Source organism: Kogia breviceps, chromosome 3 (genome assembly GCF_026419965.1).
Source record: "Kogia breviceps isolate mKogBre1 chromosome 3, mKogBre1 haplotype 1, whole genome shotgun sequence".
Taxonomy (NCBI): domain Eukaryota; kingdom Metazoa; phylum Chordata; class Mammalia; order Artiodactyla; family Physeteridae; genus Kogia; species Kogia breviceps.
Window position 1 is genome coordinate 164,945,288 of NC_081312.1, and position 26,221 is coordinate 164,971,508.

Below are 26,221 nucleotides of genomic sequence, written 5' to 3' on the forward strand. Positions count from 1 at the left end.
GAATGCAAAAAAGTGTTTGCTCATTTAAAAAGTCTGAAAAAGAAAGACTGCCTGTAGAAATAAACTTTATGAATGGGACAGGCCGGTTTCCTCAGCACGGAATAACCTACCGAGCCGGAATGAATTGGCAGGAGCTGGAGCCACATTTAAAGGGCCAGAGCGCGAATTCTCTCCTGCCCGCCCCCTCCGCGCCGAACCCGGGTGCGCCTCGCCCACCCGCCCAGCCGCCCCTCCGCCCTAGCCGCCCTAGCCGCCCTCCGCGGCGCCCCTTTCCGGTCAGTGGAGGGGCGGGAGGAGAGGCGGGGGGGTGGTGGCGGTGAAGTCCTGAGCGGGTTTGGGTTGCAGTTTCCTTGTGCTGGTGATCCTGTCCCCTCCTCGCCAGAGCCAGGCTCCTCCCCCGTCGGCGCGGATGACACTAGAACCTCCTTAAGTTCCGTCGCGCCACAGCTGTCTGCGAACACTGAGCTGCCTGGCGCCGTCTTGATACTTTCAGAAAGAATGCATTCCCTGTAAAAAAAAAAAAAAAAATACTGAGAGAGGGAGAGAGAGAGAGAGAGAGAGAAAGAGAGAGAGAGAGAAGAGAGAGACGGAGAGAGCGCGAGACAGAGCGAGCCACGCAATCTGACCGGGCAGTTTCTGCTCTCCCAGGTCACACGCCTCCTCCTCCTCCTCTCTGCTCCTCGCTACCCAGGTTGGTACCGGCGACATTTTTTTTAAAGTTTGATTTGTTTTCTCTCTCCATTTGGGAGGACTTTAAAACATAGAAAACTCAACCCTCCTCTTTTGGAGAGTTTCTGGAGGCTGGAAAGTAGGTCCTGGGACCTGGGTCCCTGGAGGGAGGGAGTTGTCGTCCAAGTTGGAACCGCTCAGTCAATCCCGGGTTCCCGGGAGAGCCGGGCTGCTGGGGATGTATTTGGGAGTCATTCAGTCCCCCGCTGCCTCCCGGTTTTCCGACCTCCGGAGGGGGCGTGCGCTTGTGCGCGCGTGTGTGCGTCGTGTGTGCGTGTCCCGGGGGCTCGGGCGCGGGGCCGGGCGGCTCGGGGGGAGGTGGTGCCACTTCATAAACTCAGGTGCTAAGCACTTAGGACCTCATCCAGGTCTCCCCTTCTCTCCTTTGCAGGTGACCCGGGAGAGACTCAGTCTTGGAGCCGCCGAGTAGCACCCGGTGCAGAGGAGCCTCACTTGCAGAATTCCAGCCAGTCTTCGCCCCCCTTTTACAATTTGATCCCCCTTTATACTTCCATACCTAATTTTTGGAATTTCTTCTTTCTTCCTCTTCTTTTCGCTAAACTACCCCGCAAAGATTTTTAAAAAAATCTCATTTGCTCACCTTTCCTTCCTAGCTTTCCCGTTTCCCAACTGAAAACAAATCTTTAAACGACCCCCGCCCCTCCGACGGCAGGAGCACCTGCAGAGCCTCGTAGCCCCCGACCTCCCAGCCCGACCGCCCTCCCTCTCAGCGCGCGGGTTCCGGGCCCGGCGAGAGGGCGAGAGCGCAGCCGGGGCCATGGAGGTGACGGCGGACCAGCCGCGCTGGGTGAGCCATCACCACCCCGCGGTCCTCAACGGGCAGCATCCGGACACGCACCACCCGGGCCTCGGCCACTCCTACATGGACCCGGCGCAGTACCCCCTGCCGGAGGAGGTGGATGTACTTTTTAACATCGACGGCCAAGGCAACCACGTCCCGTCCTACTACGGAAACTCGGTGAGGGCCACCGTGCAGAGGTACCCTCCGACCCACCACGGTGAGTCCGCCCCGGGTGCGGGGACCTCCGCCCAGCTGTCCCGGCTCTCTCGGGTCGGAGAGGCAGGGAGGGACCAGGGGGTGGGGATACCCGGCCAAAGCCCCCAAGTGCCGTTGCTGCTTAATTTAAAAAAAAACACACACAACAACAACAAAAAACTGGGGCCCGGAAATGGGCAAGGAAGGCGTCTCGATCGTCGCGAGAGTCTGTTTTTCAAAACAGTCGCAGTAGGCGCCTCTGCGCGGCTGCGGTCCCCTGGGCCTGGCGCTCACCTGGCGGGCGCCGCGCTGCAGCCCTCTCTCCCCGGGCGGCCGCTGGTTCGGGGGCCTCCGAGATCTCGGGAGCCGGGAGCCGAGCCTCTGCCTCCACCGGCCACCGCTCCCCCGACCGGGCATCCGGTGCCGGCCAAAGCTGGCTGGGGCTGGGTTCTTTCTAGGGGCTTCGTTCCCCCCGGTTATCCCCTGGTTCTCTCTCTGGGGCTGCTGCCGGCGTTCCTCGGTATGTTTCTCCGGCACATTTCCAGAAAGGCCCGAGAAACGTATTTATTCCCACTGCTGTGTTTCGGCCTTTCCCCAAGGCTAGTGCATTTGGTTTTTAGGCACATCTCCTACCTCTAGGCTCTGAGGAAGGGAAGTCTGGTGCTTGACCGGGTTTTGGTGGAAAGACTCCCGTCTTAAGTTTGAGACATTTGGGGTTTCCTAGATTCCCGGCTGCACGGAATTTTCCTCCGTCTACACTTTTTGGTTGCCTCATTGCCTGCGCCCCGCAACTCTTGCCTTGCTCTCTCCTTCGGCCCTACAACAGACCTATTAGGCTCCCAAAGAAGATTTGGGATCCATCAGGGTTTCCTTTTATGGAGGAGCGATTCCAGTTGCCTTTTCTTTTCTTTCTCTTTTACCTTGAGGAATTCAGGAGAGTTCTGAAATGGTAGAGAGAAACCCACCCCTATGTAGTTGGGGGGTAACAGCTCTTAAGGCTTTCCATCTGTAAAGCCTGTTCCCAAAAAAGAAATTGCAACATTTCAGGCGGAGGGACTGCGAGGGGATCTCAGTTGAGATCTGCCCTGGTTCCCCGACTTAGATCCCGGGGCTGGGGCCGGTGACAGAGCCCCTAGGGCAGCAGGCGTTCTCCTCCCTGCTGTCACCAGGTTTCAAACAATTGTTTCTGCGGATGGGGCGCTCTTTGCCCTTGTTCTGTGCAGATCAGCAGTTAAGTGGAAATGCGGTAGATGCAGCCTTAATATTATTTACTATACTACTTCCTGCATAATGTGAAGCTTGACCCTTGGTGTTCAGAGAGCTCTCCTTCCCCCTCTACTCCCCTCCCCTTCCTTTCTCTTAAGATTTTAGTTTCGGTATTGTTCTTAATGGTTAAATAGAATGTCAAACGCTGAGACAGGTACTGGATTAAAAGATCAATAAGTGTGTGGATTTGTACTTGCGGTTTAAACTTACCCCTCTCAGAGCCTCTTCTGGTCTGAGTTACAGCTGCCTTAAAACTCTGCATTTCAAACGACAGCTCTGTTTACTGTGTGTGTGAGTGAAATAGACACAGAAACTGGAATTTTTTGAGTCTCAGGGGCTCAGGTGAAAATTCAGATATTGCACTGGTGGAGTCACAACTCTGGGGGCATATGGGCCCGTTTTATTTTTTTTTCCAGTAGGATTTGGGAGGGTGAGAATGGCAGATAAAAGTGCCATCCCAGAGTCCAGGCTTGGAAACTTTCTCCGACAGCCTGAGTGGTTCACTTCCCTACAAATCCCATTCCAGGCCTGGCCAATTTCGAGCAAGCAGTGAAGTGGGGTTATGTGCAAGTAACCCTAAAATGCTCCCTCTCCTCTCTTCCAAGCCCTCTCCCTGCTCTGGGCTTGGGGACCTGGCTCTGCAGCTGGGCCTCTCTTAGGGTCCGTGTGTTCTCCTGGCTTTGAGCAGTTGCGTGGCTCACCCCTTCAGGCCTCATCCTTCCCAGCCCACCCTCTTATCAGGCTGCCTGGGATTAGGTCTGGGCTGGGGGCCGCTGGGCCATTGAAGGAAACCAATAAATCAAGTCAGGTTACAGAGAGGGACCTCAGGGCTGAGATTCAGAAAGTGTATCTGGAGAGGCCAAGGAAGCCAGGGCCCTTCTCGCTCCATGGCAGCACCTCTTGGGTGTCAGACACAGGCCCTTAATTCCCTAGATTTGATGGGACATTGGTGGGGAGATAGGGGTGAAGGGGGTGTGCTGGCCCAGGTACTGCTGGGGCCCCCCCGGGATCAGGGAGTGTGAGGTCCGGTCTGTGTGGGGATTGTCTTGCCAGGGAGGCTGGAGTGGAGGGGGAGGATGCCCAGGTGCCTGAAGGCCTCTGGGGGCTGCTCTCACTCGCCTGTCTCTCTCCCGGGTCTTCCCCTTTACCCACGCAGGGAGCCAGGTGTGCCGGCCGCCTCTGCTGCACGGATCCCTGCCCTGGCTGGACGGCGGCAAGGCGCTGGGCAGCCACCACACCGCTTCGCCCTGGAACCTCAGCCCCTTCTCCAAGACGTCCATCCACCACGGCTCCCCGGGGCCCCTGTCGGTCTACCCCCCAGCCTCGTCCTCGTCCCTGTCGGCGGGCCACTCCAGCCCGCACCTCTTCACCTTTCCGCCCACCCCGCCGAAGGACGTCTCCCCGGACCCGTCCCTGTCCACCCCGGGCTCAGCCGGCTCGGGCCGCCAGGACGAGAAGGAGTGCATCAAGTACCAGGTGCCCCTGCCTGACAGCATGAAGCTCGAGTCAGCGCATCCCCGCAGCAGCATGACCACTCTGGGAGGGGCGGCCGCCTCAGCCCACCACCCCATTACCACCTACCCACCCTACGTTCCCGAGTACAGCTCCGGACTCTTCCCGCCCAGCAGCCTGCTCGGGGGCTCCCCCACCGGCTTCGGGTGCAAGTCGAGGCCCAAGGCCAGATCCAGCACAGGTAGGAACCTTCTCTCCCCTCGAGACCTTTCCCTTCGCCCTGCTCCCTGCTCCCTGCTCCAAAATCCGGGACAGGGACTAAAGCGTGCCCTCCGGCCCCTCCCGGGGGCTGGGTGGCCGTTCAGACCCTTCAAAGATTTAATATCTTCCCATTCTTCCAGCGGGGAAAGAATGAGGTGTTTCCTCTCTCATTCCTGTCTTCAGAGCAGAGGGCAAGTGAGATCTGATTTAAAAGCCACCCGCAAGAGCTGGGGAAGGAAAAAAGACAAACAAAAACAAACCCCCATCTCTCCTGCCTGTCCTGCCAAGGAACTTCTGGGTGCTGGCAGTAACCTTTAGTCAGTTTCCAAGCGCAAATGGAAGGGGAGGGAATACATCTTTGGTGTTTAGTGCTAAAACGAAACCTCCTGAAACCCAAACAAACACAGGTCCCTCCTCTGACCCCCCTGGCCTCTACGTCCTGACCGTTCTCCTCTGCTCAGCTCAGAGGGGGTCATACAGTCACCAGGGGACAGCCCTTGACACAGACATGTATAAATAAAGCGTGTGTATATTTTTCGCCGGGGGCGGGACCGTGGCAAAGACAGGACACACATTCTCTGCGTCGAAAAGAAGTCTCCCATCCTGACTTCTGGGTGGAGAGGTGGGCTCTGCCCTGGGGAGGCAGTTCAATGGAAGTCAGAAGGGCTAGTTAACGGCAGTATCTTCTAGTGCCGGGAGCTCAGGCAGGGAAGGAAGGCATCTTACGACCTACTCCCCACTTCCCGACTGATCTGAAGCCAGAGGGGTTAGGAAGGATGGGATGGAAAAGATTCCCCAGGTGTGTCTCTGCTTCCTCTCTCAGAAAAGCACACCCCAGCTAAAAGCGAGCCGTATTTTTATTCTCTTGGTGTAGAGGCTGGCATGAAAAGAAACAGTAGAGCCCACACAAAGTATTTCTGCTTTAAAAATAAAATAATCCACCACCGATGTCGAAGCAGCTGAAACAGAGTCGGGGAGCCTCTGAGATGAGATTTCACTGTATTTGTTGAGATGGTTTTTGGGGAAGATTGGCACGTCTCCTTGGGGGTGTCCATTTCAGGGTGGGCGTCTCTGTCCTGCTCGGTCCCAACTGGGTACCCTCTGCTCTCTCTCTGTAGAGACTCTGTATACACAGAAGTGGTGGAAATCACTTGTCTTTGCTGGATGAGACAACCAGTCTTGAAACAGAGCCTGCAAAACCGGGGTTTAGAAAACTTCCGAGGGAGGGCTCTGGGTGCCCTGTGACCATGAGATCAGTTTCCAGGGTTTTTTTCCAGGGTGACATTCACTCCGACTGCCTGGGCAGGACTGTCTCTATTTAGTTGATATGTTTTAGCTAATCCAATTATTTTCAGACTGCTGCACGCGACAGTTGCATTGTTTATCCCGAGCCAGGAACTTTAATAGAGCCCGGATGCGGTTAGGCTGACAGAAAACTCAGACCTGCGTGTTCAGTACATGAAAGTCCGCAGAGGGAGAGGGAGGTAGGCTCGCTGGTGGAGCCGAAGAGAAAGCAAGAGGAAGGGAGAACAGGGCAGGAAAGTGGCCTGGCTGCCTCGGCGGCGAGTGGAGGGTCCCCGGGAGGCGGGGTACAGATCTGCTCACAAAAGCGGGGGCGGGGCGGAGGGGGCTCGATCGAGGTTCCGAGGCTGATGGCAGTAAGAGAACAACCTTGTCCATTTTGAAGTCGGGGTGGGATTTTTTCCGGAAAGTTCTCTCTTCTGGTAGGGCTAAGAAGTTGGGGGCCAGATGATGGTCTCTGAGGCTGGGGTGGTGGTTTGTGTAGGGAGGGGACAGAGTGACTTTTCCAAATGCCTCTCGTCCTCTGCCCTCATTTCCGCATTTGATCTCTCCCCCTCCGTCGTGCACACCTTCTGTCTTCGGGTTTGCCTGGCTTTTCTGTCTCTTCTTCCCTGGGACATTTGGGGAGGGGGAGGGCGAGGGCTGCGGTTTCCCTAAACCAGAGCCAGGGGTACCTCTATACCTATTTTCTTTTAGTTTTTTTGGAGAGGAGAGGAGCCGGTTTAAATTTGGCTCTTGACTTCCTCCTCCTTATTCCTTTCTCACAGTCAGAAAAACCCAGAGCAGCACGCACAACTGGGCAGCGAGAGAGCTGGCACTTTCGGGAACGTGGAGCCGTGCAGGGCAAGTTTCGAGGCTCTGTGAAGAAGGGTGGAAGGAGTGGGAATTCCTGAGAAGGGGATTCTCTTGGTTTTAGTGGTTGCTTTTCTGTTTTTTTTCTTTAACCTCTTTGCTATCGTCCAAAGGAGGAGCCCAGAGAAGGGAGGGTTGTTGCATTTTGGAGAAACGGTTGAGCTGTGGTTTAGAGCACCTATTGCTTTTTTAACGCCCGGGCTGTCTGGGCTGAGATGTGTCTTTGCAAACAAGACACCAAGCCTTGTGTGTGTGTGTGTGTGTGTGTGTGTGTGTGTGTGTGTGTGTGTGTGTGTGTGTGTGTGGCGGGGGGGGGGACCATTTCTTAGCTGCCCCCCTCCCTCCACCGTGGGCATCCAGCTCCCCCTTTTTCTCTGCAGCCTCCCTACTCCTTCAGCGCAGCCTCCGTTTCAGGATTTCAGTCGGAGGCCAAGGGGTGTTTGAAAATGGCTGTTGAGTGTTAGGAGGCCTCCTGGCGCTGTGGTTGTCACCTAAGAGCGAGGTGTCTGTCTGAGCGGCTCACAGCAGGCGGTGAGCGAGGAGAAAGAAAGCAGGAGACAGTCAGGGCCTCCGCTAGGAAAACTGCTTGTTTGCTGAAGTCACAGATGAGAGGCAACAAGGAGAGAAAAAAAATAAAATAAAATAAGAAAAAGCCACGCAAGGCAATCACAAACTTGCCGAGTGAATCAAGACAGAAAATTGCTCTAATGTGCAACTGCTGGAGAGGCAACTGTTGCTGGCTTTCAAGGTCCCTCGGAAAAGGAAGCTGTTATCCTCCCCACTGGCTGACAAAGGAAAGGAAATCAGACTAATCGTGTCAGGCAGGGAGATCCCCCGGCCCAGGTGCCCAGGAGCCGGGCCCGTCCAGCCCGAGCTGCTGGGGATGGAGGGGACTTGGAGCCTGAGAAACCCCCCAGAGGTCTGGGACAAAACGGCTGGGAGCCCGAGGCCCCTGTCTGCGCAGGATGGGGAGCATGCCAGCCCAGGCCAGTGTCCCCAGAAGAGGCTGACACAGCGCCCACCGGGGGCACCAGGACTGCCGGGCCCTGGCTCTGCCTGCGGCCACACGTCCTCACCCACTCGCCCTCTCCTCCTCTCCGTGCCTCTCCCACCTTCAGCAGCTACATCCCGAAGGCTTTTGACCCCAAAGGAGAGGAATCGGGATGTGATTCAGCCCAGAGCCTACTCAGAGCTGCTGGGTGCCTAGCAAATGCTTCTGGCCCATGAGGGCCACGTTTCTGTGGATAATCTCAGGGGCTCTTGGAAGGCACTCTATAGACCCCGGGTTAAGAACCTTTTGGAATTTGGAGCAAGAAATTGAAATCTCTCAACTCCTTAACTTTTTTTTTTTTTTTTTGAGAGCCTGTCCCTGGAGAAAAGCCCAGGCTCAGGGGTGTAAATTCCTTGCCACCCTCACCTCATACTTGGTCTGGGGGTTTCCTAAATCTGAGCAGGTCCCCGGGCCCTGGGCTGGCCTTGCCCTCCTCCTGGGGAGTCAAGATGCCCAAGCGTCCTGCCTGCGGGTTCCCCTCCTCCACCCAGTCTTCCTAGTAGTTTGGGATCAGCTGATTAACCTCTTAAAACAACTGGTAGGGGCTCATCTTTCTCCCCTACCATCCCCAAGCCCCTTCCCGGCCCCCTTAAGACCCTTTCCTGACTCCTTTTCTTGGGGGCACCAGCTCTGGTGAAGCCACTGGCCCTGCAGGGTCAGGGGCTCCTCCTGGGTCCCTCTCGGTTGGCAGTGGGGCCGGTGCGTCCTCTCCAGGAGAATGAGACCCCCCAGGAGCGGGGCAAGTTCTCCCAGAAACCGTCCTGCTCTTCTTCCTCGCGAGGAAGTTGAGAAGAACTCTGTGAGCAAACTCCCCTCCTCCTAAAATGGTATCTGGAGGGATTCTCTCCGGGGCCTTTCCCTCTACAGGTGGGTCCCTGTCACTCCCCAGCCCCTGGAGTGAGTGCTGTTTCAACCCGGCCTGGCCGGTTTTTTGTTGATTTTGTTTGTTTGTTTTTTTTGGAAAAAGAGCAACTGCAGGCAAGTCTTGGTTAATGAGCCAACCCAAGGGCCTCCCCCCAGAAACGGGCCTCTTCTCCTGACTCTCCCCCTCCCAACACTTCGCCCGGTTCTGTTTCCCTCCCTCCCCATCTCTAGCTTCCTTGCCTTCAAGATTGCTCTGCATTTCCCTCCAACCTTCAGACTGGGGTCTCAGTGGCTGCAAAACCACAGAAAACCTTGTTGTTTTCTAGAGAGTAAAAAAGATGAGGAGGGAATGAATGAGTGGACCCTGCTGGGTCTTTCTTCATCTATTCCTTGGCAGCCAGGGACATTTACAGTTTTATTGGAAGTAAAATCTAAGGCCCTCGGTGCTAAAAATCAATCAGCCGATCGATCCATCTGTTCATCTGTTGATTATCTGTTTCTCTATCTAGCTATCGATGCATCTCTCCTTTGGCCCCATCCTAATCTTCATTATTTAATCAATCCGCATAGACCTGGTGACGATAATGGATCATCTTTGTTTTCCTCTGAGGGAAGCGAATGGAATGTTGTGCTTTCACCATCGACTGACCGGGGCTCAGGGTTTTCTCAGGGAACTGTTTCAAGTTGAAATTCGCCTTCCTCCTTGGCTCTGCCTGACCTTCCTCATCAAGTCAGGCAGGCCCAGGACAAGGCTCTGCTGCTACCGATTCCTGTGCTGTTTCTTGGGCCGGGAGCTGTGTGTGCGTGTGTGTGTGTGTGTGTGTGTGTGTGTACGTGTGTGTGTCCACAGGGAATGGTTAGGCCATGAAAGGGTCACACAATAACTCTTTTCCACTCAGGAGCCACGTTCAAGGGAGCTGGGGAAGTTCCCCCAAAGAGGAAAAAGAGATAGAGAAAAATCTCCATTTAAAGCTTTCATTCCCTAATTCCGCTGGCAGCTGTTTTGTGAGTTTTCCTTCCATAAGTGACTTATGTGTGATCTTGTTTCCAGAAGGCAGGGAGTGTGTGAACTGTGGAGCAACGTCTACCCCGCTGTGGCGTCGAGATGGAACGGGGCATTACCTGTGCAATGCCTGTGGGCTCTACCACAAGATGAACGGACAGAACCGGCCCCTCATCAAACCCAAGCGGAGGCTGGTGAGTTGTCCTTGGGAAGCACTGGCCCGACGCCCTCCATTTTGTGTCTTTAACGTCCCCTCTTCAGGAAGAAGAGCTTTCTGCTGGAAATTGGCAGGATGGCTCAAAATCACCTTGCTTGGGATAGTTTTTTTTTTTTCTTCTTTGTTTTCTGTTTTTCAAATTAGATATACAGAAAGGTCCCCCCGCCCCCGCCTTTCTCCCCCTCCATGGTTCTTAAGTCACTTATCACATTTTTAAGGATGCTGACTTCTGGGTTATCAAATCTTAAGTGTCTTCACTGATAGAATGATTGCTTTAACAGGACCAGGGGGACTGATTTAAGATGCATTGATAGTCACGGTTTCACGGAGGAATTCCGTACGGGGGCTGGAGTGTCCCAGGTGCCACCCAGAACTTGTTTCTGAAGTCATACAAGTGGGCTCCTAGGAAGTGATTACCATCTCAGGGTTGCCTTAGTGCCACGGATGAGATCTCCTGTGCCAGGGCTTATTAACTGAATTTCGCAAACAGCAGCCATTGGGCTTAGTGGAGTTTTTCTTCTTCCTTGGTCTGAAGAATTGAGGAATTGCCACAGGTAATTCCTATGGGGAAAACTGTGTGATTCCTGTCCTGCTTCTTGGGCTCCCCTAGTGTCTGGTCTTATTTTCCCTTTGAACTCCTGCGGGGTCAGGTGATAGTTTCCTCTCTCCACGCTCTTTGTCCCCTTCTTAAACCTCTTGACCCCTAGGAATACTTGAGAAAACCTGGCACTGGCAAAAGCATTTATAAGGAAAACTAGCCTGAGAGGTTCATTTGCAAAGTGGTCTTTGGAATCTCAGGCCAGATTGAATAGCAAGTGTATGTAACAGACAAATAAAAGCAGGCTTGGCAAATGATAACTGTAACCACAGTCAAGAGATCAAAATGCTTTTTGTGGTGATTCACCAAGTAGAGAGGGGAGGAGGGGAATTTCCCCATGCAAATTAATGGATGAAGCAGCATCCCTCAGATTCTAAGGTGGACCCTTCCCAAATCCTCTGCATTCTTTTTAAAGAATTATTTGTCTTCTCCATCAGATTTTAGTGCAAATCAACACCTTTCACATCCTCTTCAGAAGAAGGAAAATCTTTCTAGGGATGGCAGTGCCCACGCGACTTTAATTTTTTGGCAATCCTAGGTCTCTAGGCTTTATTCTTTCTGATCTTTGCCCCCTTCTCCAGCTCTCTCAACCTTCCCCCGACTTGTCCCCATGCTCTTTGGTACTTTTTTTTTTTTTTCCTTTCTCTCATGTGCAAAGCTAACTTCCTAGGAAAAAGCTGCCGGATATCTGAGATCTGGAGATAACTCATAAACAACAACTCAGCTTCCCCAACCTAAACATCAAGATGTTTGAACGTATCAGAACAAGACGTGTTTGAAAAAAAAAAAAAAAAAAATGGCTGGAGATGTTAGCACAGAATGAATATGATCGCACCACAAAAGAATGTTCTGAATCACTCAAAACCTGGCCTTAGGAAAAAAAAAAAAAGAGAAAAAAAGAAAAGGAAAGAAAAACAAAAGAAAGAAAACTAACAACAAAAAATTTCTTGTTAAAATAAGTCATGGTACCATTATAATTGGACTTTTTTTTTTTTTTTTTTTTTAAGGTAAAAGTAAAGAAGGAAAAACAGCAGTAAAGTGTCAGACCCCGTAGTTGTCTGGTTGATGAGCAAGAGTACATTTGACATTTTCTTGGGGTTTCTTCTGTCTCGGGAGATTGTACAGGAGGGCTGGACTTGCATTTTGCATAATTTTGTCTTCATTCACCTTTCATAAGAAATCTCTAGAACTCTGAGTAATAATTACTTTTAATTCTAGAGTTCCTTTGCTGTCACATGTGAAGCTGCCTTCTCTTTCTTACTCATCTCTTCTGGGTGTTTTTTAATTTTTAGTTCCATAGAATTCACATGCTCCAGAGAAACACTCGGGGCCCATTCAGGATATATATATGTATATTTTCAGCCCTTAGATGTATTTGACTTCTGAATACCTAGAACTTTCTTTTTGCTCTTTCCTATATTTCCTGTCCCTCCTTCCCTGCTCTGTCTCTCCAGTTTGCTGCTTTTGCACATTTGCAGACTTGCTGAAGACCACCCTGCCTGCCCCCTCTGTGTAGTCAGCTCTTCCATAGATGCATATCTAACACTGAATAAACTCGTGCAGGAAATAGAAGGGAAGACCCATAGAATTTTTTTCCTAGTGTTGCAAGATTTTCATAAGTCTCACAACTAGCTTGCTTTATTAATATACTTTGTCTTCTGCTAGTGACCCAAACAGTGTGACTTATAGAGGTTCTGTATAAATTCTCATAAAGTCTAAGCCTGTTTGGATTCATGTTACCTTCAATACACTGCAAAGGGGGGCTGCACCATGAGCATGGTTATTTGGAACTCTTATTTTATCGGTTGGTATTGTGCACTTGTACCATCCCTTCCCAGTTGTTGGGCTGGGAAATCCGGTACTTGAGTAGATATTAGTCTATTATATCCAAGTATTTCTTTTAAAGGGGGAAAACCAGTCCAGGACTGTAATAATAATCACATGATAATGTAGTTGTCAAAATCCTTAAGCGCCGCTTTCATATTATCACTTTCAAGAGTACACAAGAGCAACGGTTAAGTCTTAAATTATCATGTTTCATAAAGGCAGGTGGACCAGAGGCATATGGGATAAGAGACAGCACTCTTGGACCGCCGTGAATGATTTTCCAAATGGACAACTCAAAAGTAGAACCTTCTCGGTTATGAGGGAGAAGGACTGTTTTTCCTTTCTAGTTCCTCAGAACACAGAAACTAAGAATTACTAAAAACAAACAAACAAATGAAAAAAAGCCACAGCTCTGCTATTTAAACCTGTGGGAAGGGGCAGCATCTCTGTGGAACAATTGAGTAGCTTTGAAAGGAAAGGAATCAGCTTGGTTCATTCAGAATTGCCACTGGGTTTTCAATATCTGACCTCTTCGGGTGTTTGGCCCAACTTCTTGCTGGATAACGTACTGATGGAAAAACACACCCTGATCCCTGTCCTTTTGTTCCGTGCTTTCATAACCATGCCAGAATGTTCTTGATCACAGATAAAGACCAGTCGAATTCTTACTCCTTCTCTTGCCTTTGATAATATTTTTTGAGTCCCAGGGACCGAAATAATTTTGCAGTTGAAATTTTCTTTTTATGTTGCAAGGGGGTGTGAGGAGATGAGAGATATATGGTTACAAGTGACCCAACCTCATTTCCTTTTGAAAGTTTTTGAGCTTAAGTTTTCTTTTCTTTTTTAACGTATGGACATGGGAAATAGTCCCCTTATACATTTAAGTGTGTCGAAAAGCGAAAGAAAAATCTCCCTTTTAAAGGAAATGAAGGCAGTGACACAATCAAATAATGAAAATTCAGCTTGGGGCTGACATCTGACCTGTAACCATTTTGCTCTGTGAGCAGCAGATAGGAAGCACCTACTTTCAAGAGGGTGAAATGAAATGAAGTTAGGAGCGGGGCCAGTGTTCCTGGTGGATTGCGAAATTCCTTGTTCCTCTCAGTTTGTCTCGCTAACTGAAAGCCACCTAAAGAGGATGAAGATGGCTGTCACGAGTGACCACATCTGAAAGCATGGGCCGTGCACATTTGGGATGCCTGCGGACTGGCTGGGGTGTTGTTCACGTAGGATGTCTGGCTTGGTGCTTTCTCCGTGGCCTATCCCGTGTGCCGGCCACACGTGCGCAGACGTTCTCTCATTCTGTCAGCACTCTGCCCTGCTTATCATCCAGCGTTTCTTTATTTGGGATCTAGAAAGTGCTTTTGATGCTTGGGTTTGTTCCTCCTTGGCTGTTGATCTATTGTGATGACCAGTATCCTTGTTGAGAACTGCTTTTCTAGGCAGTTGCTCTTGAAAAAGACCTCCTGTAGGCCTGGCGAAGGAAGCCACTGAGAGCCTGGTACCCAAACTAGTCTGGTGAATTCAAAATTGCTACCCATAAAAATGAAACATCTGGCAAACTTTGTGGGAGAGGGAGGGGGACTCGTTATGTCGGCGAGGTGATGTCGGCTTTCTCATCCTCCCGAATCCTTCCCCAGGGGACAGCAGGCTATGTGCTGACCGCTGGACTGTGGTCTGACCTGCTCCTATGCCAGTGGATTGGCTTCATTTTTCTTCTTGATGCAGCTTTTGGAGAACTTTATTACTTTCATGTGGGCCACTTGCTAGTTTTGATTTCAGTGATAATTGTTTTTAAGTCGGTCTCCGTAGTTCTGCAAACCCATTTAACATTTGTTTTGATTTTTATCCTCCCCTCTCTTCCCGCTCCCCAGTCAGCAGCAAGGAGGGCAGGTACGTCCTGTGCAAACTGTCAAACCACAACCACGACTCTCTGGAGAAGAAATGCCAATGGAGACCCTGTCTGCAATGCCTGCGGGCTGTACTACAAGCTGCACAATGTAAGTGTCCCGGGACCCCCCCCGACCCCGGAGTGGCCCCCTTCGGATGATGCCCAGTGCACAGCATCCCCCTTCCCTGGTCCCCTTTCTGATTTTTTTTTTTTTTTTTTTTTTTGTGGTACGCGGGCCTCTCATTGTTGTGGCCTCTCCCGTTGCGGAGCACAGGCTCCGGACGCACAGGCTCAGCGACCATGGCTCACGGGCCCAGCCGCTCCGCGGCATGTGGGATCCTCCCGGACCGGGGCACGAACCCGTGTCCCCGCATCGGCAGGCGGACTCCCAACCACTGCGCCACCAGCGAAGCCCTATATATATTCTTTTTCAGATTCTTTATCCATCTAGGTTATTACAAGATACTGAGTAGAGTTCCCTGTGCTCTACAGTAGGTCCTTGTTGGTCATCCATTTGAATCGCCCAATGACAAGGCTCAGAAAAGGCATTGCAATAGGACCCAGTGTAGGAAAGGACTCGGCACAGCATGGCCTTGCTGAGATTGAAGGCTTTAAAGCAGATGACCCAGCCCCTTAGCTTGTATTGGAAACAGTACGCGTGGTGGGCCTGGTCTGGGTTTTTAAGGGGAGAAAAATCTTTCTCTTGGAAAAACCAAAGTCACCAGTCATATTTTGATGTTTCCTTGAGTTTTTAAATGTTTTGCAAAAAAAAAAAAAAAAAAAAGAAAAAGAAAAAGAGAGAATGAGCCAGTGAAAAGAGAAAGGTAAATAGGATTGTAATGCATGGCGCAGGAGTTCAGGGCGATTCAGTTACTGAGGGGTAAAGAGGCTTGGTGAATTTTAAACGGATTCTCTGAATAAAAGATACCAGATGAAATGGCTGAGAGATTTCATCTGCTGACTTTGTCCTCACCAGGAGAACTCTTGCAAAGCAGCCGATGGAGGTTATCCTTACCAGGGAAAAGAATGCTTTTCTCCTTCTAGATCACATTAGCAGAATGATAATTGTCAGTCAGTCACATGGGTTTGGCTGTGTCAGTTTTAACCTTTCAATTTGGGGGTCCTCCCATTTTGCAATATGTTTACCTTTAAAAAAAAAATTTCAGCTTTTTTTTTTTTTTTTTTTTTCCCTGCAGCAACTCTGGCTGACAGGCCATGACCCTTATGAGGCCAGAAGTTTATGTTGATCCCAGAGAAAGAATTTTCTCTCTGTCTGTCTGTCTCTGTCTGTCTTTCCCTGCCTCTCTCACATCATCTCTCTGGCTCTGTCTGGTTCTCCTGAAGTCTCTTGACCAGTCTGATTTTGGTAATGTCTGGGAGTGAATGGGGAGAGGCAGAGGGCTTTGCTCAGAACTATTCTGGCAGTCAACGCGTCTTACCCAGAAACACCTGGGAATTGGGGAGGAAGCTTTTTTGGTTAGAGTTTTTGAATCACAGGAGAACTTCCCAGGGGGACCCCAGCAATCTAGTCCTTTTGTGCTTCTTGGGAATGAGTTGATTTGATTCCCGGGGACCCCCGTAACGCTCACCTCCCTGCCCATATGCCGTCCGCTCTCGAGAGGAGGGGCCCGGCGCTGACGGAACTGGGGTCTTACCACAATCCATCGTTTCTCTCCCACACATCCTCAGACTGTGGTCTGTGTACATTTATCAGCAATGAAACCCCTGGCCCGTTTTCACTCTGGGGAATTTCCTTGCTCACTGCCGTGGAGAGAAGCAGATTTGTGATTAAAATCTGGAAGATTTGGGGCCTTAGGGTTTATGAGCTACCCAGTGGTTGGTACAGCTGATAAGATGATTTTGGGGTTGTGATGTATGGTTTTGCAAAGAACTTTCATGTTACTTGATTACATTTGAGCCTCAAAGAGTCCCATGATGTAGACAGGGCAGAAATTATTTTGATTTCCCTTCTACTTGAAGAAATGATGACTCAGAGAAGTAAGGAACATGGCTGATGAAGTAGAAGGGCCAGGATGGATTTCTGAATTGCGAAAGGCCTCGTGGGGAGATCAGTAACCTCAGGACTAATAGGGAGCAGAGGAGAGTAAGCACCTTCTAATTTTAGAATATACCAAAGTTCTGTTCAAAGTAATGAATTGTGTGTGTATATATACTTCTTTCCTATTTCCACAGAAGTATAGGAATTATGAGAAATGAATCAGCTATAAATTTCTTTGACTACTCAGCCACAGTAAGATAGGCTCTCAATTGTGTCCAATCGAAGAAAAATATCTATTCCTGAAGAATACGAATTTCTCATTAAATCAAAGACAGGTCAAGGACCCTTCTTCCCTCCTCACTCCCACCCTATTCTTAGTTAGCTCCCAACTTCATGGTCGGGCCCCAGTGGCTGGGAGATAGAAGCGTGCTCATCCACCAGAGTGGTTCTTCTGCCTTCTCTGGTTTAGTAAGAATTCACAGGAGGAGGCGGATTTGTTGTGTATTTAACAATAAGAGATAATAATCTATTAACATTCTCCTCTTGTTGTGTTTTGCTCTGCCCATCGAGATACCATGCACGACCCGAAGTTAGTTCCTGTCTTCTTATCTAGGTGTGTAGATAACTACCTATCTCAGTATCAGTGTTGGGACTAGTTATCTGGCTTTGTGTGGCTATCTGTGTAACTAGATATTATATTTAGATACCTGGCTCTGTATATCTAGATATCAGCGTAAAGAGCCGTGTGTCTAGGCAGTATCTTGGGGGAGATTCGATGTGACAGTAGATTCCTATCGCCTCTGTAGGCTGCATCTTTATCTTGATTATGACTTTGAGGAAGGAACCCTGAGATGTTCTCTGGGCAACGACCTTTTAGGTCCTCCGTCGTCACTCCCGTGGCCTTCCTGCACAAGGGGGAAAGCAGGTGTCGGTCCCACGGAGTGGTTCTGTACCCCTCTCCAGGCGACCACCTCAGGCCCAGGAAGCTGTGGGTTTGCTGCTCTCGGTAGTGTTGTTGGAGCCTGGCCTTCTTGGCTGCTAGATTCTCTCTTCCTTAACTATCCCTTTCTAGCTTTTGGAGCAAACAGGCAGATCCTAGAGCTGTGAAATCTTCTCTTCCTCCACCCTTGAGGACCCTGGAGGAAGGAGTTGTTTGTTCCCCAAGGAGTCAGGAGTGACCGAGACCCCGACCTTCCCTCTTTGAGTCCCTTTGCCTATTTCCCCAGAAACATGGCCAGATGTGTGGTTGGTTTGCTCTACGGGGCAGATGGCCGCTATTGAGGTCAATCTGATTCTGACTTCTCGTGGGGAATGATATGTTTGCTTTATCAAGTCCCCTCTCTTGATTCTTCTCCCCACCCCCCTAAAACAAATGTGTATTCAAAACAAAGCACATGAGGCTTATCAGAAAGGGAGCGATGGTCTGCTGCCCCGGAGACGGAAGACTAGTGCTTGCCTCTGTCTCTTTACTCAACTTCAGGCCTGGTCTTTGATTTTTAGGAGGAGAGTGCTTTCAGGCTAGCACAGGGCTCTGTACCCCGTAAGTTGATATTAAATTCTTGTGGATTGGTTGTTTCGCTGTTTGTCTAGTAAGAAGTGGATAGTCAGGACCAGGTAGAAATTGCAACTTTCAATCATCACAGTTGCTGTGGCGTGGGCAAGAGCTTAGGTTTTGGGAAGACACTTCGTATTAAATTACGACCCCAGAACTTACACGTTTCAGGGGAAGATTTTACAGCACCTCTTGTTTAGAGAAGTTTGTCAGAAGAGAGACGACCAGACATTACTTTGAAGAGGGAAGCAGTCCTAGCTTCTCAAGGCAGAGACAGACAGTACTTGCCTTGCAGTACTTGCACAGTCCCAACACAGAATTTGGACCAGTGGACAAGATATTATTTCCCCCTTGAAAATCCCTCCATTGCCTCCATGCTCATGAAATAGCCTAAGGTCATTCTAATGGAAGAAAACAAGTTATTATTATATTTTAGTTAGCAGAGAAATACAACCATCTTGGGTGGGTCTCTAGAATATGGCCCTTGGAGACAGAAAGTTCCCTGAGGCAAACTTTCCCCCAAATGATTGGTGCAGATGAACGTAATGCATAAGCCCTGCTTGGAACACCTTACCTGTGGCCTCTTGGTTTCTGAAATTGATAGAGGCTGACAGACCCCCCACCGCAGAACCCTAGCCTGCAGGACTCTAGGTCCCTGGGAAGGAGGCAGGAAGGTGGGGAGGAAGCGGCCCCCTGAAAGCAGATCCCTGATCTGGGGCAGTCAGAGGAACCCGGGTTGGGGTGTGAAAGTCTGCACTATTTCAGAGCCAGCCAAATAAAGTAAAAAAAAAAAAAAAAAAAAAAAAAACCATTGATCTCTGTTTAGATTAACAGACCCCTGACTATGAAGAAGGAAGGCATCCAGACCAGAAACCGAAAAATGTCTAGCAAATCCAAAAAGTGCAAAAAGGTGCACGACACGCTGGAGGACTTCCCCAAGAGCAGCTCGTTCAACCCCGCCGCCCTCTCCAGACACATGTCTTCCCTCAGTCACATCTCACCCTTCAGCCACTCCAGCCACATGCTGACCACACCCACGCCGATGCACCCGCCCTCCAGCCTCTCCTTCGGACCTCACCACCCTTCCAGTATGGTGACCGCCATGGGTTAGGGTCCCTGCTCGATGCTCAAAGATCTCCAGGCGGGAGTCCCTCCAGCCCCTTCTACGTGCATTTTCGCAGGAGCAGTATCATGAAACCGAAACCCGATGGATCTATATGTTTTTGCAGGCAGAAAGCAACACGATGTTTGCCACTTGGACAGAGGAGCCCACTGTGGTGTCTGTGTTCTCACTCCCTGAATCTGGATACCATTTGTGAATAAGCCATTCAGACTCATATTCCCTATTGAACAGGGTCTCTCTAGTGCTGTGAAAAAAAAAAAAAATCGCTAAACATTGCATATAACTTATATTGTAAGAAATACTGTACATTGGAAGAAGACTTTACTGCCTCTGTCAGGAAGGCACAAAGGACACCATGCATTTAAAGGATGATGGAAGAAAATAAAGTGTGGAAATTAAAAAGAAACTAGATCTGATATCCAAATGGACAAACTGCCAGTTTTGTTTCCTTTTCCTGGTCACAGTTTGATGCATTAAAAGAAAAAAAAAAAAAAAAAAAAAAAAAAGGAAGAAAAAAAAGAAAAATGTTGTAGGCGAATCATTCGTTCAAAGCTGTGGGCCTCTGTGTAGGAAATTCTATCACTCCGGGCAACACGTTACACTCCCAGATTGCCATGGAGGGTTCAGTTAGACTTTCCTAGGCCTCCATGCTTTGTGAACAAGTCCCTGTAATTGTCGTTTGTATGTATAATTCAAAGCACCAAAATAAGAGAAGTTGTAGATTTATTTCATCATATTATACAGACTGAATTGTTGTACAAATTTATTTCCTGCTAGTGTTAAGAACTGCTTTTTTTTGTGTGTGTTTCCGTTTTAATATTTTCCTTCTCTCTCAATTTTTGGTTGAATAAACTAGATGACATTCAGTTGACCTGAGGCGGTTGTGCTCCACAGGGCTGATTTTGTTTTTCCTTTTTGTTTCTCAATGATATTTATTAAATAGCTTCTAAGGGTACAAGAGCATCTGTCCTTTGTCACTTCTCCTGCAGCCTGTGCTATGAGGGTAGCAGTGTATGAGCTACCCGCGTGCATGTCAGCGGCTCAGGCCCGACAGCCCGGGTTCTGAGAGCAACCTGGCTGAATGTTAGCACCTGTTGTGTTCTGTGTTAGTGATCACTGCCTTTCATGCAGTCTGTTGGAATAATAATATAAAAAGATAATAAAGTTAAAAAGATTTAAAAACAACCACATAACATGGTATCAAGAGTGGTGGCCAAGCTCTTCTAAAATCTGGTAGCTCTAGCTAATTGAAGCAAAAGGAGTTTAAACAAAACAAAACAAAATAACAAAGCCCAAACTTTTTCAGTTATTCACTAGGAGATAAGGCAAACCCCAGATAGTCGACATCAATTCATTTGGGAAACTGGGCATCTTTGGGGCTCATGGGACGCAGCCCAGAGGAAGGCATCCCCAGGCTGGAGTAGGTTCTGTGGTCCTCTGAGCTGCCGTTCCCTCCTCCTTGTCTAGCCTCAAGGAGACGAGACGATCTCCTAGCAGGAGAAACAGGAAGATTTCCTCGTTGGGATTCTTGGGTGGATTTGCAGTTGATGGATCTCTGCAAGATGGAAAGGAGCTGGGCTTCACGTCTGTTTTGCTTTTCTACTGTTGAATTGAATAACATCACAGTGAAAGGTTGATTGGAATGTTTGCGAAACATGAAATAACCATTTTGTAACCTACGCTGTATAGTTTCCTTTTACTCTGTTGACAGAATGTGTAACGCTGGCACACATTTGAAAAATCTCTGTTAATCGCCTCTCTGCTTTCTTAGCAAATATTTCAAGCCTAAAGCTCAATGTTGAAATAAAGAAGTAGAGGATTACTGAGATGCAAATGAAGATCTGACTGGCTCCTAATTCGGATGTGGTTTCCGGTTACTTGTGAAACACCCAAGGCAGTGGTCGTCTGTTGCCATCTTAAACTTGGGCGCTGTTATTGGAGAGTTCCAATGTTTCAGGATTTGCCACTTTTTTCCTTCATACAGATTTGAGTGAATGCCCTTTCACCTTAAGAACAGGAGTTCAAATTCTTGACATTCTTGGGGGTAGGAGAAGGGCGGGCAGGGGTGGGGGGCACACGTAGCAAAATCCCAAACTCAACACTCCAGCTACATTTTGTTTTAGGTGCTATAGCGATAGTGGCACATTTGATCTTATTCCTGCCTCAGACAAATGTCATTTTATCATTCTGTACATGGATTTTACATTCTAAGATATTTTTGGAGGATGATGCAAAAGATTTAAAAAAATCTATGTAACTGTTCTCCAGTTTCTCCTTTCGAATGTTATCATATGTTTTCATGGCTTCAATAGTTTTGTTCTTTCTTGTTTTCTTCACTTAAAAGAAAAAAGACACACTAGAACAGCGACAGGAGAGAGGGTTTCCTCTAGAAAAACAGAACAAGATTGTAGATCTAAAATGCTGCTCTAATATTCTTGAGTAAATTGTACTCCTAATTAATTTTCCACCTCTTCTGCCTCGCTTTTGAAATAGCCGCATTTAGCACCTCCATGGGAATATATGTGAAGATTTAGATTATTTCTTAAAAACATTTTAAAAGCCAACATAATAGAAAAAAAAAACAAACTACATGGTTGTTGAACAGTTTCGCCCTTTATGTGAACTCCTCTTATATCTAACAGTGGGCGTTCATGATGTAACAATTCTGAATGAAAACAGTTCTTTCATTGATTCGACAAATACCTGTTGAGGATCTAGGTTGAAGTCCATTTAAAAACTTTTTGTTTAAAATTTAAAAAAAAGCAGATTAGGAAATAGAGAAACCAAGTTTCCAGTGTCTCAGTCTGGTGACATTTACAGGTTATTCCCCTTTGAAAAGAACGACGTGAACTGTGGCAAGGTTGGGCCCCTGGGTTGGTCTCCATGCAAGCAGAAGGTGACACAAGCAGGGACACTCAGAACCTGCCTTTTGAGAGCAATGCCTACTTTCTAAACCTTTTTTTAAGCGTTTAGAATTGTTTTTAAAGCTGACTCCTCATCACAGGACATCATTTTAGTATTTCCGAAGTCTAGAAACTGTGTGAAAGGAGCAAATTCTTCCCAGGTAATGCATGTCGGATCAGAATTCAGTAAAACACCTGTTCACAAAATTCAAGCTCAGAAACTCAAATGCCATCCATTTCCCACATCTGATATGTTCCTCACAGTGGCGAATCGTCCCACTGACCTTTCAGAGATTTAGAAGCATTATGATTCCACGTTCTCTTGTGTACTATCCCCCTGTCCTCAACCCCAAATCCACCCCAAATCCTCAAACCATTTTTGTGACCCTTCCTGGACAGCAGGCATTACTGACTCCTCTGTAGAGAAATGCCCTTCCATTTCCAAGCTAAACAGAGATTAAAGAATTTTCTTTAATTAAAAATTGAAAAATCACAAAAAGGTGCAAAGAAAACATTTGAATGATAACATTTTATTGTTTTATCCACAGAGCATACATTTTAACCACGATCCAAAACAGCTGAGTAATACACCAACCCCTTTCCGCACTTTCAAATGAAATGAACTTCTGAAAAACATTTTCATTTTCGCTTATTCCATCTTGCTCATATTGTTGTGAACACACCCTCAGACTGGGACTTGTCTGCACTTCTTTGCAAAAACCCAATAAAGGGAAAACCACAGAATTCAGACAAATTCACTGATCATCTGAAATGTCTGACCATGGCTGTCTTAGGAGTCTGGGAACTTGGGTTTTTATTCCTGGCTGTGCCACTAACAAACAGGGTTATGTGAGGATTTTTGTTTGATTTCTCTGGGGGTGGGCTCTTTACATCATTAGAAGACATGCTGTCGAAGACCCATGTGAGAAGAAAAATGCCACGATTCCATTGGAGTTTTGAACTTTTTTTGGACAACATGCTTTAGTAGGAAAGACGTCCTCACACCCCTGGTTAGAACCTTGAGCAGGCTGTAATAAGATTCCAGATGGGCTGGCGTGGCCCCACTCTCGTCTGCCCTTAGTACTATCTTGCAAAACACAAATTAACTTGTATTTTGTGACTGTCACCCTGGGACAGGAGTTAGATCCCAGCCTGCAGATTCCCTGCTCTTTCCAAAATGTGTCCAGGCCCCTCTTGAGCGGAATACACAGGACTTGCTTGTCCTGCTGACGCTGGCAGTGTGATTCATATTTCACTCATCCATTGTGTAAAGAAAGTCTGCCTGAATTGCTTATAGCCTATTCTAGGGAGATAGCCAGCGTCCAGCCTTTCTTTTTCCTTATGCTCTCTCTCTCTCTCTCTCTCTCTCTCTCTCTCTCTCTCTCTCAGGAGAAGAGGATCCGTAGAGGAAATGGATCAATGTTGCCCCAAAGCTGTTCCTTTTGGGGTGCTCTGTCTGGGTTCTGGTTTCTCTGGGCTGTTCCTCCGTCACCCTTGACCTTCTTTGCAGGGGATCCTGGTACATTAGACACATTGTTTGCAGTGCGCTTTTACAATCCCCTGTCATGTCTGTGTGCACAGTTTGGAGTGGGGATTTGGAGAGCGGACACCCCCCCCCCCCAACCCAGTCTCAGGCTAAACAAAAGACGTGCAGTACAAAGCACTCCGCCATGCTGCCAGGGCCCAGCAGCAGTCCCAAGGCCTGCAAACACCTGGAGGGGAGCTGCTGATTCCTAGGGAAGCAGCTGTGGGCCCAGCCTTGTGCAAATGAAGGATGTAGTGTGGCGACAGGACAAACCAGCCCCTGGCACCGGCTCCTAATTCAGTGCATTGACCTGATGGGGACCCCCCCTGCGGAAGGATCCTGATGGGGTTGGCTCGATGCCCAGACTACCAGGTAGTCGACCAAGACATCAGCCAATCTGGTCTAACTTTTTTGGAGGAGAGGCCAGTGGACATTTCCAGAAAATGAAAGTTTTGCTTTTTTCTTTCTTTGTTTGTTTGCTTTTTTCTGATTATAGAATTAGTTAATACTTCTTAATCAAACTTGTAAAATACCCCTCAAATTTTTAAAGTTAAATTTTACTTTTTCCCCTTTTATTTTTCTTTTTTTTTTTTTTTTAAAGAAGCAGAAGAAACAAGATTTGGGGGGATGCTGTTGAATGGGCCATGTGTGGTCGGTCTTTTGAATAGCTGGTCTGGAATCGTGTTTTGAACCTGGTGGCCCCAGGTATGGGGCTGGTGGGGTGGGGGCTTGGGTACAGCATGTGCTTTTTGAGGGTCATTACAACTCCATCTTATGAAATGGGAGGGGTCGTTAAGTAAAATCAACCTGGTAAATGCGGCCACCCTCTCCTTCTTGGTATTGGGAGGTTTTCTCCCCGTCTTTGTCGGGCTGGCCTCTAACAGGTGGACAGGACAGCTGCTGGGTGTCTCGTAAAACAGGTGTCTCTGAACTCCGCAGCTTCCTCGGCCGCAGCCCCGTCCACCGTCGCTGCTGACTCTGTGCTGAAGCTACCTGGACTCCCTCGTTGACAGCCTGTGACACTGAGTCAGAAATCCTGCAGAGTTCTCCACGGCAGGCCCAGAGCGGACCTGTCTTCTGTGAACTTGAGAGCTGAGTGCATGAAGCCCCCTGTCCTTCACCTGGAACTTTTCAGGGCTCCCTGGTGGCCTTAAGCTCGGCCTCCTTCAGAGAATTCCCAGCTTCCCAGCGGTCAACCCACTGCGTTCACTCTTCTGAAGACCCGAGGACCACTGACAACGGCCTGGAACCATGGGGGCCTCCCAGAAGGACAGGGGAGCTGGTCACTTGTTCTGTCTGGCCCTCGGGACTCCCGTGCGCTGGACGATGAGAGGAGTGAGGGTGAGAACGTGGCCTGGAGGCTATAGTACACATTGGCTCCCCACCAAGGCCCAGGGCCCATCAAACCACAGAGAAGTGAGGGCTGCCTTTGTGTTGCACGCACCCTGTATGGAAGGCACGGTGCTCAGTGCTTCCAAAGCCCGGTTCCCAGAAAAGCCATGTCCAGTGAGGAGAGTATCCTCCTCATTTTACGGAAGAGAAAAAGGTAGGCTGGAGAGGCCGAGGAACGCCCAAGGTCACACGTCTGGGTGGGGGGGGGGGTTTGCTGAGACGGAACCCCCTGGGTGCACAGCTGGCTCCTGGATGGGGGCTTAGCCCCGTGAGCCACAGCCAGTCCCTGGTACTCAGCTCTGTGCCGGGCACGTAACACACAAGCAACACACTTCGTTTGATTCACAAACGACTGTGCAATGAACTGCTTTGAACCCAGATGGGTCCCTTTCTCAGAGGAGAAATTGAAATCCCTCATTGGACACAGTGGCCTCCAATCTGACCGAGTTCTGGGTGGGGAGCAGGGGTTGGGGGTGCGTGAGGCCGACAGGATGCATTTGAAGTTCCTCCAAGGCCTGGTAACCGGTCCACAGCCACAGCGACACAGCTTTGTCTCCCAGGCAAATTCTTGGGGAACCTCAGGTCCGGTGCCTCTAGGAAGCCAGCATCCGTATCGTATTCTTCCTGCTGCTGTAACACACTACGGCAGGCTTGCTGGTTTACGACTCACTTCTGGAGGTCAGAAGTCTGAAGTCAGTTTCACCGGCTTAAGTTACAGGATCACGGGGTCACGGGGTCACGGGGTCGCGGGGTGGGCTCCTTGTTGGTGGCTCTAGGGGAGGATCTGTTCTCTTGCCTTTTTGAGCTTCAAGAGGCCTCCTGCCTTCCTTGGCTCGTGGCCCCTTCCTTGTTTCATTCCAACCCCTTGTTTTCACCATCACTTCTCCTGCTCCTTTTTTGTCAAAAAATAGCAGCCGTCTGTCCCCCCGGAGAAGGATACGGCTTGGTGGGGGGGGAACGGTCCCGTCCCCTCCCTCTCCAGGGTTAGCCCTGCTATGTGAAGCTGGGGTCTCTGATCTTGTCTTTATCGGCATCAGACCCTTAATCGACTGAGTTTGGCCTCACTGGCTGCTGTGCACTCCGACACCCGGGAACTGATGAGGAAAGAAGGGAATGAAGAAATTCTTTATCCAAGCCCAGGGCAGTCTTAGACACGGCCCCTAATCTCACAGGGTGACCTGGGTTTCTCGGACTCCAAGGTGCGGTGGGAGTGAGTTTTTCACTTTATGATGCGTATATTGAGACAGGTGGACGAGACGGCTTCCTGTGAGCAGGGCGGGGACGGAGCCCTTTTTCCATCTTCTTGCTCCTTAGGACCTTTCTGTGATGGTGGAGTTTAAGGCAATGATGGAGACCCTGTGAGTCTGCCCTTCTTAACTGGGTATAAATGAGGGCATTTCCAGGACAGCATTTTACC

The 26,221-nt window shown here is 49.2% G+C and overlaps 1 protein-coding gene across 2 annotated transcripts; it reads left to right on the forward strand.

Annotated features, from left to right (window-relative positions):
- The first annotated feature begins 222 nt into the window (after nucleotides 1–222).
- Nucleotides 223–20,815, forward strand: GATA3 (GATA binding protein 3). 2 transcript variants are annotated; one of them, XM_059055951.2, is made up of 6 exons: nucleotides 223–691; nucleotides 1,121–1,748; nucleotides 4,149–4,685; nucleotides 9,826–9,971; nucleotides 14,294–14,419; nucleotides 18,688–20,815. In XM_059055951.2, the coding sequence occupies exons 2-6, from the start codon at nucleotides 1,508–1,510 to the stop codon at nucleotides 18,970–18,972; spliced, it is 1,335 nt and encodes a 444-aa protein (XP_058911934.1). In that variant the 5' UTR covers nucleotides 223–691; nucleotides 1,121–1,507; the 3' UTR covers nucleotides 18,973–20,815. The 2 variants fall into 2 exon arrangements, with proteins under 2 accessions (XP_058911934.1, XP_058911938.1); XM_059055955.2 differs by having other exon boundaries at nucleotides 420–691; nucleotides 9,829–9,971.
- The last annotated feature ends 5,406 nt before the right edge of the window (nucleotides 20,816–26,221 follow it).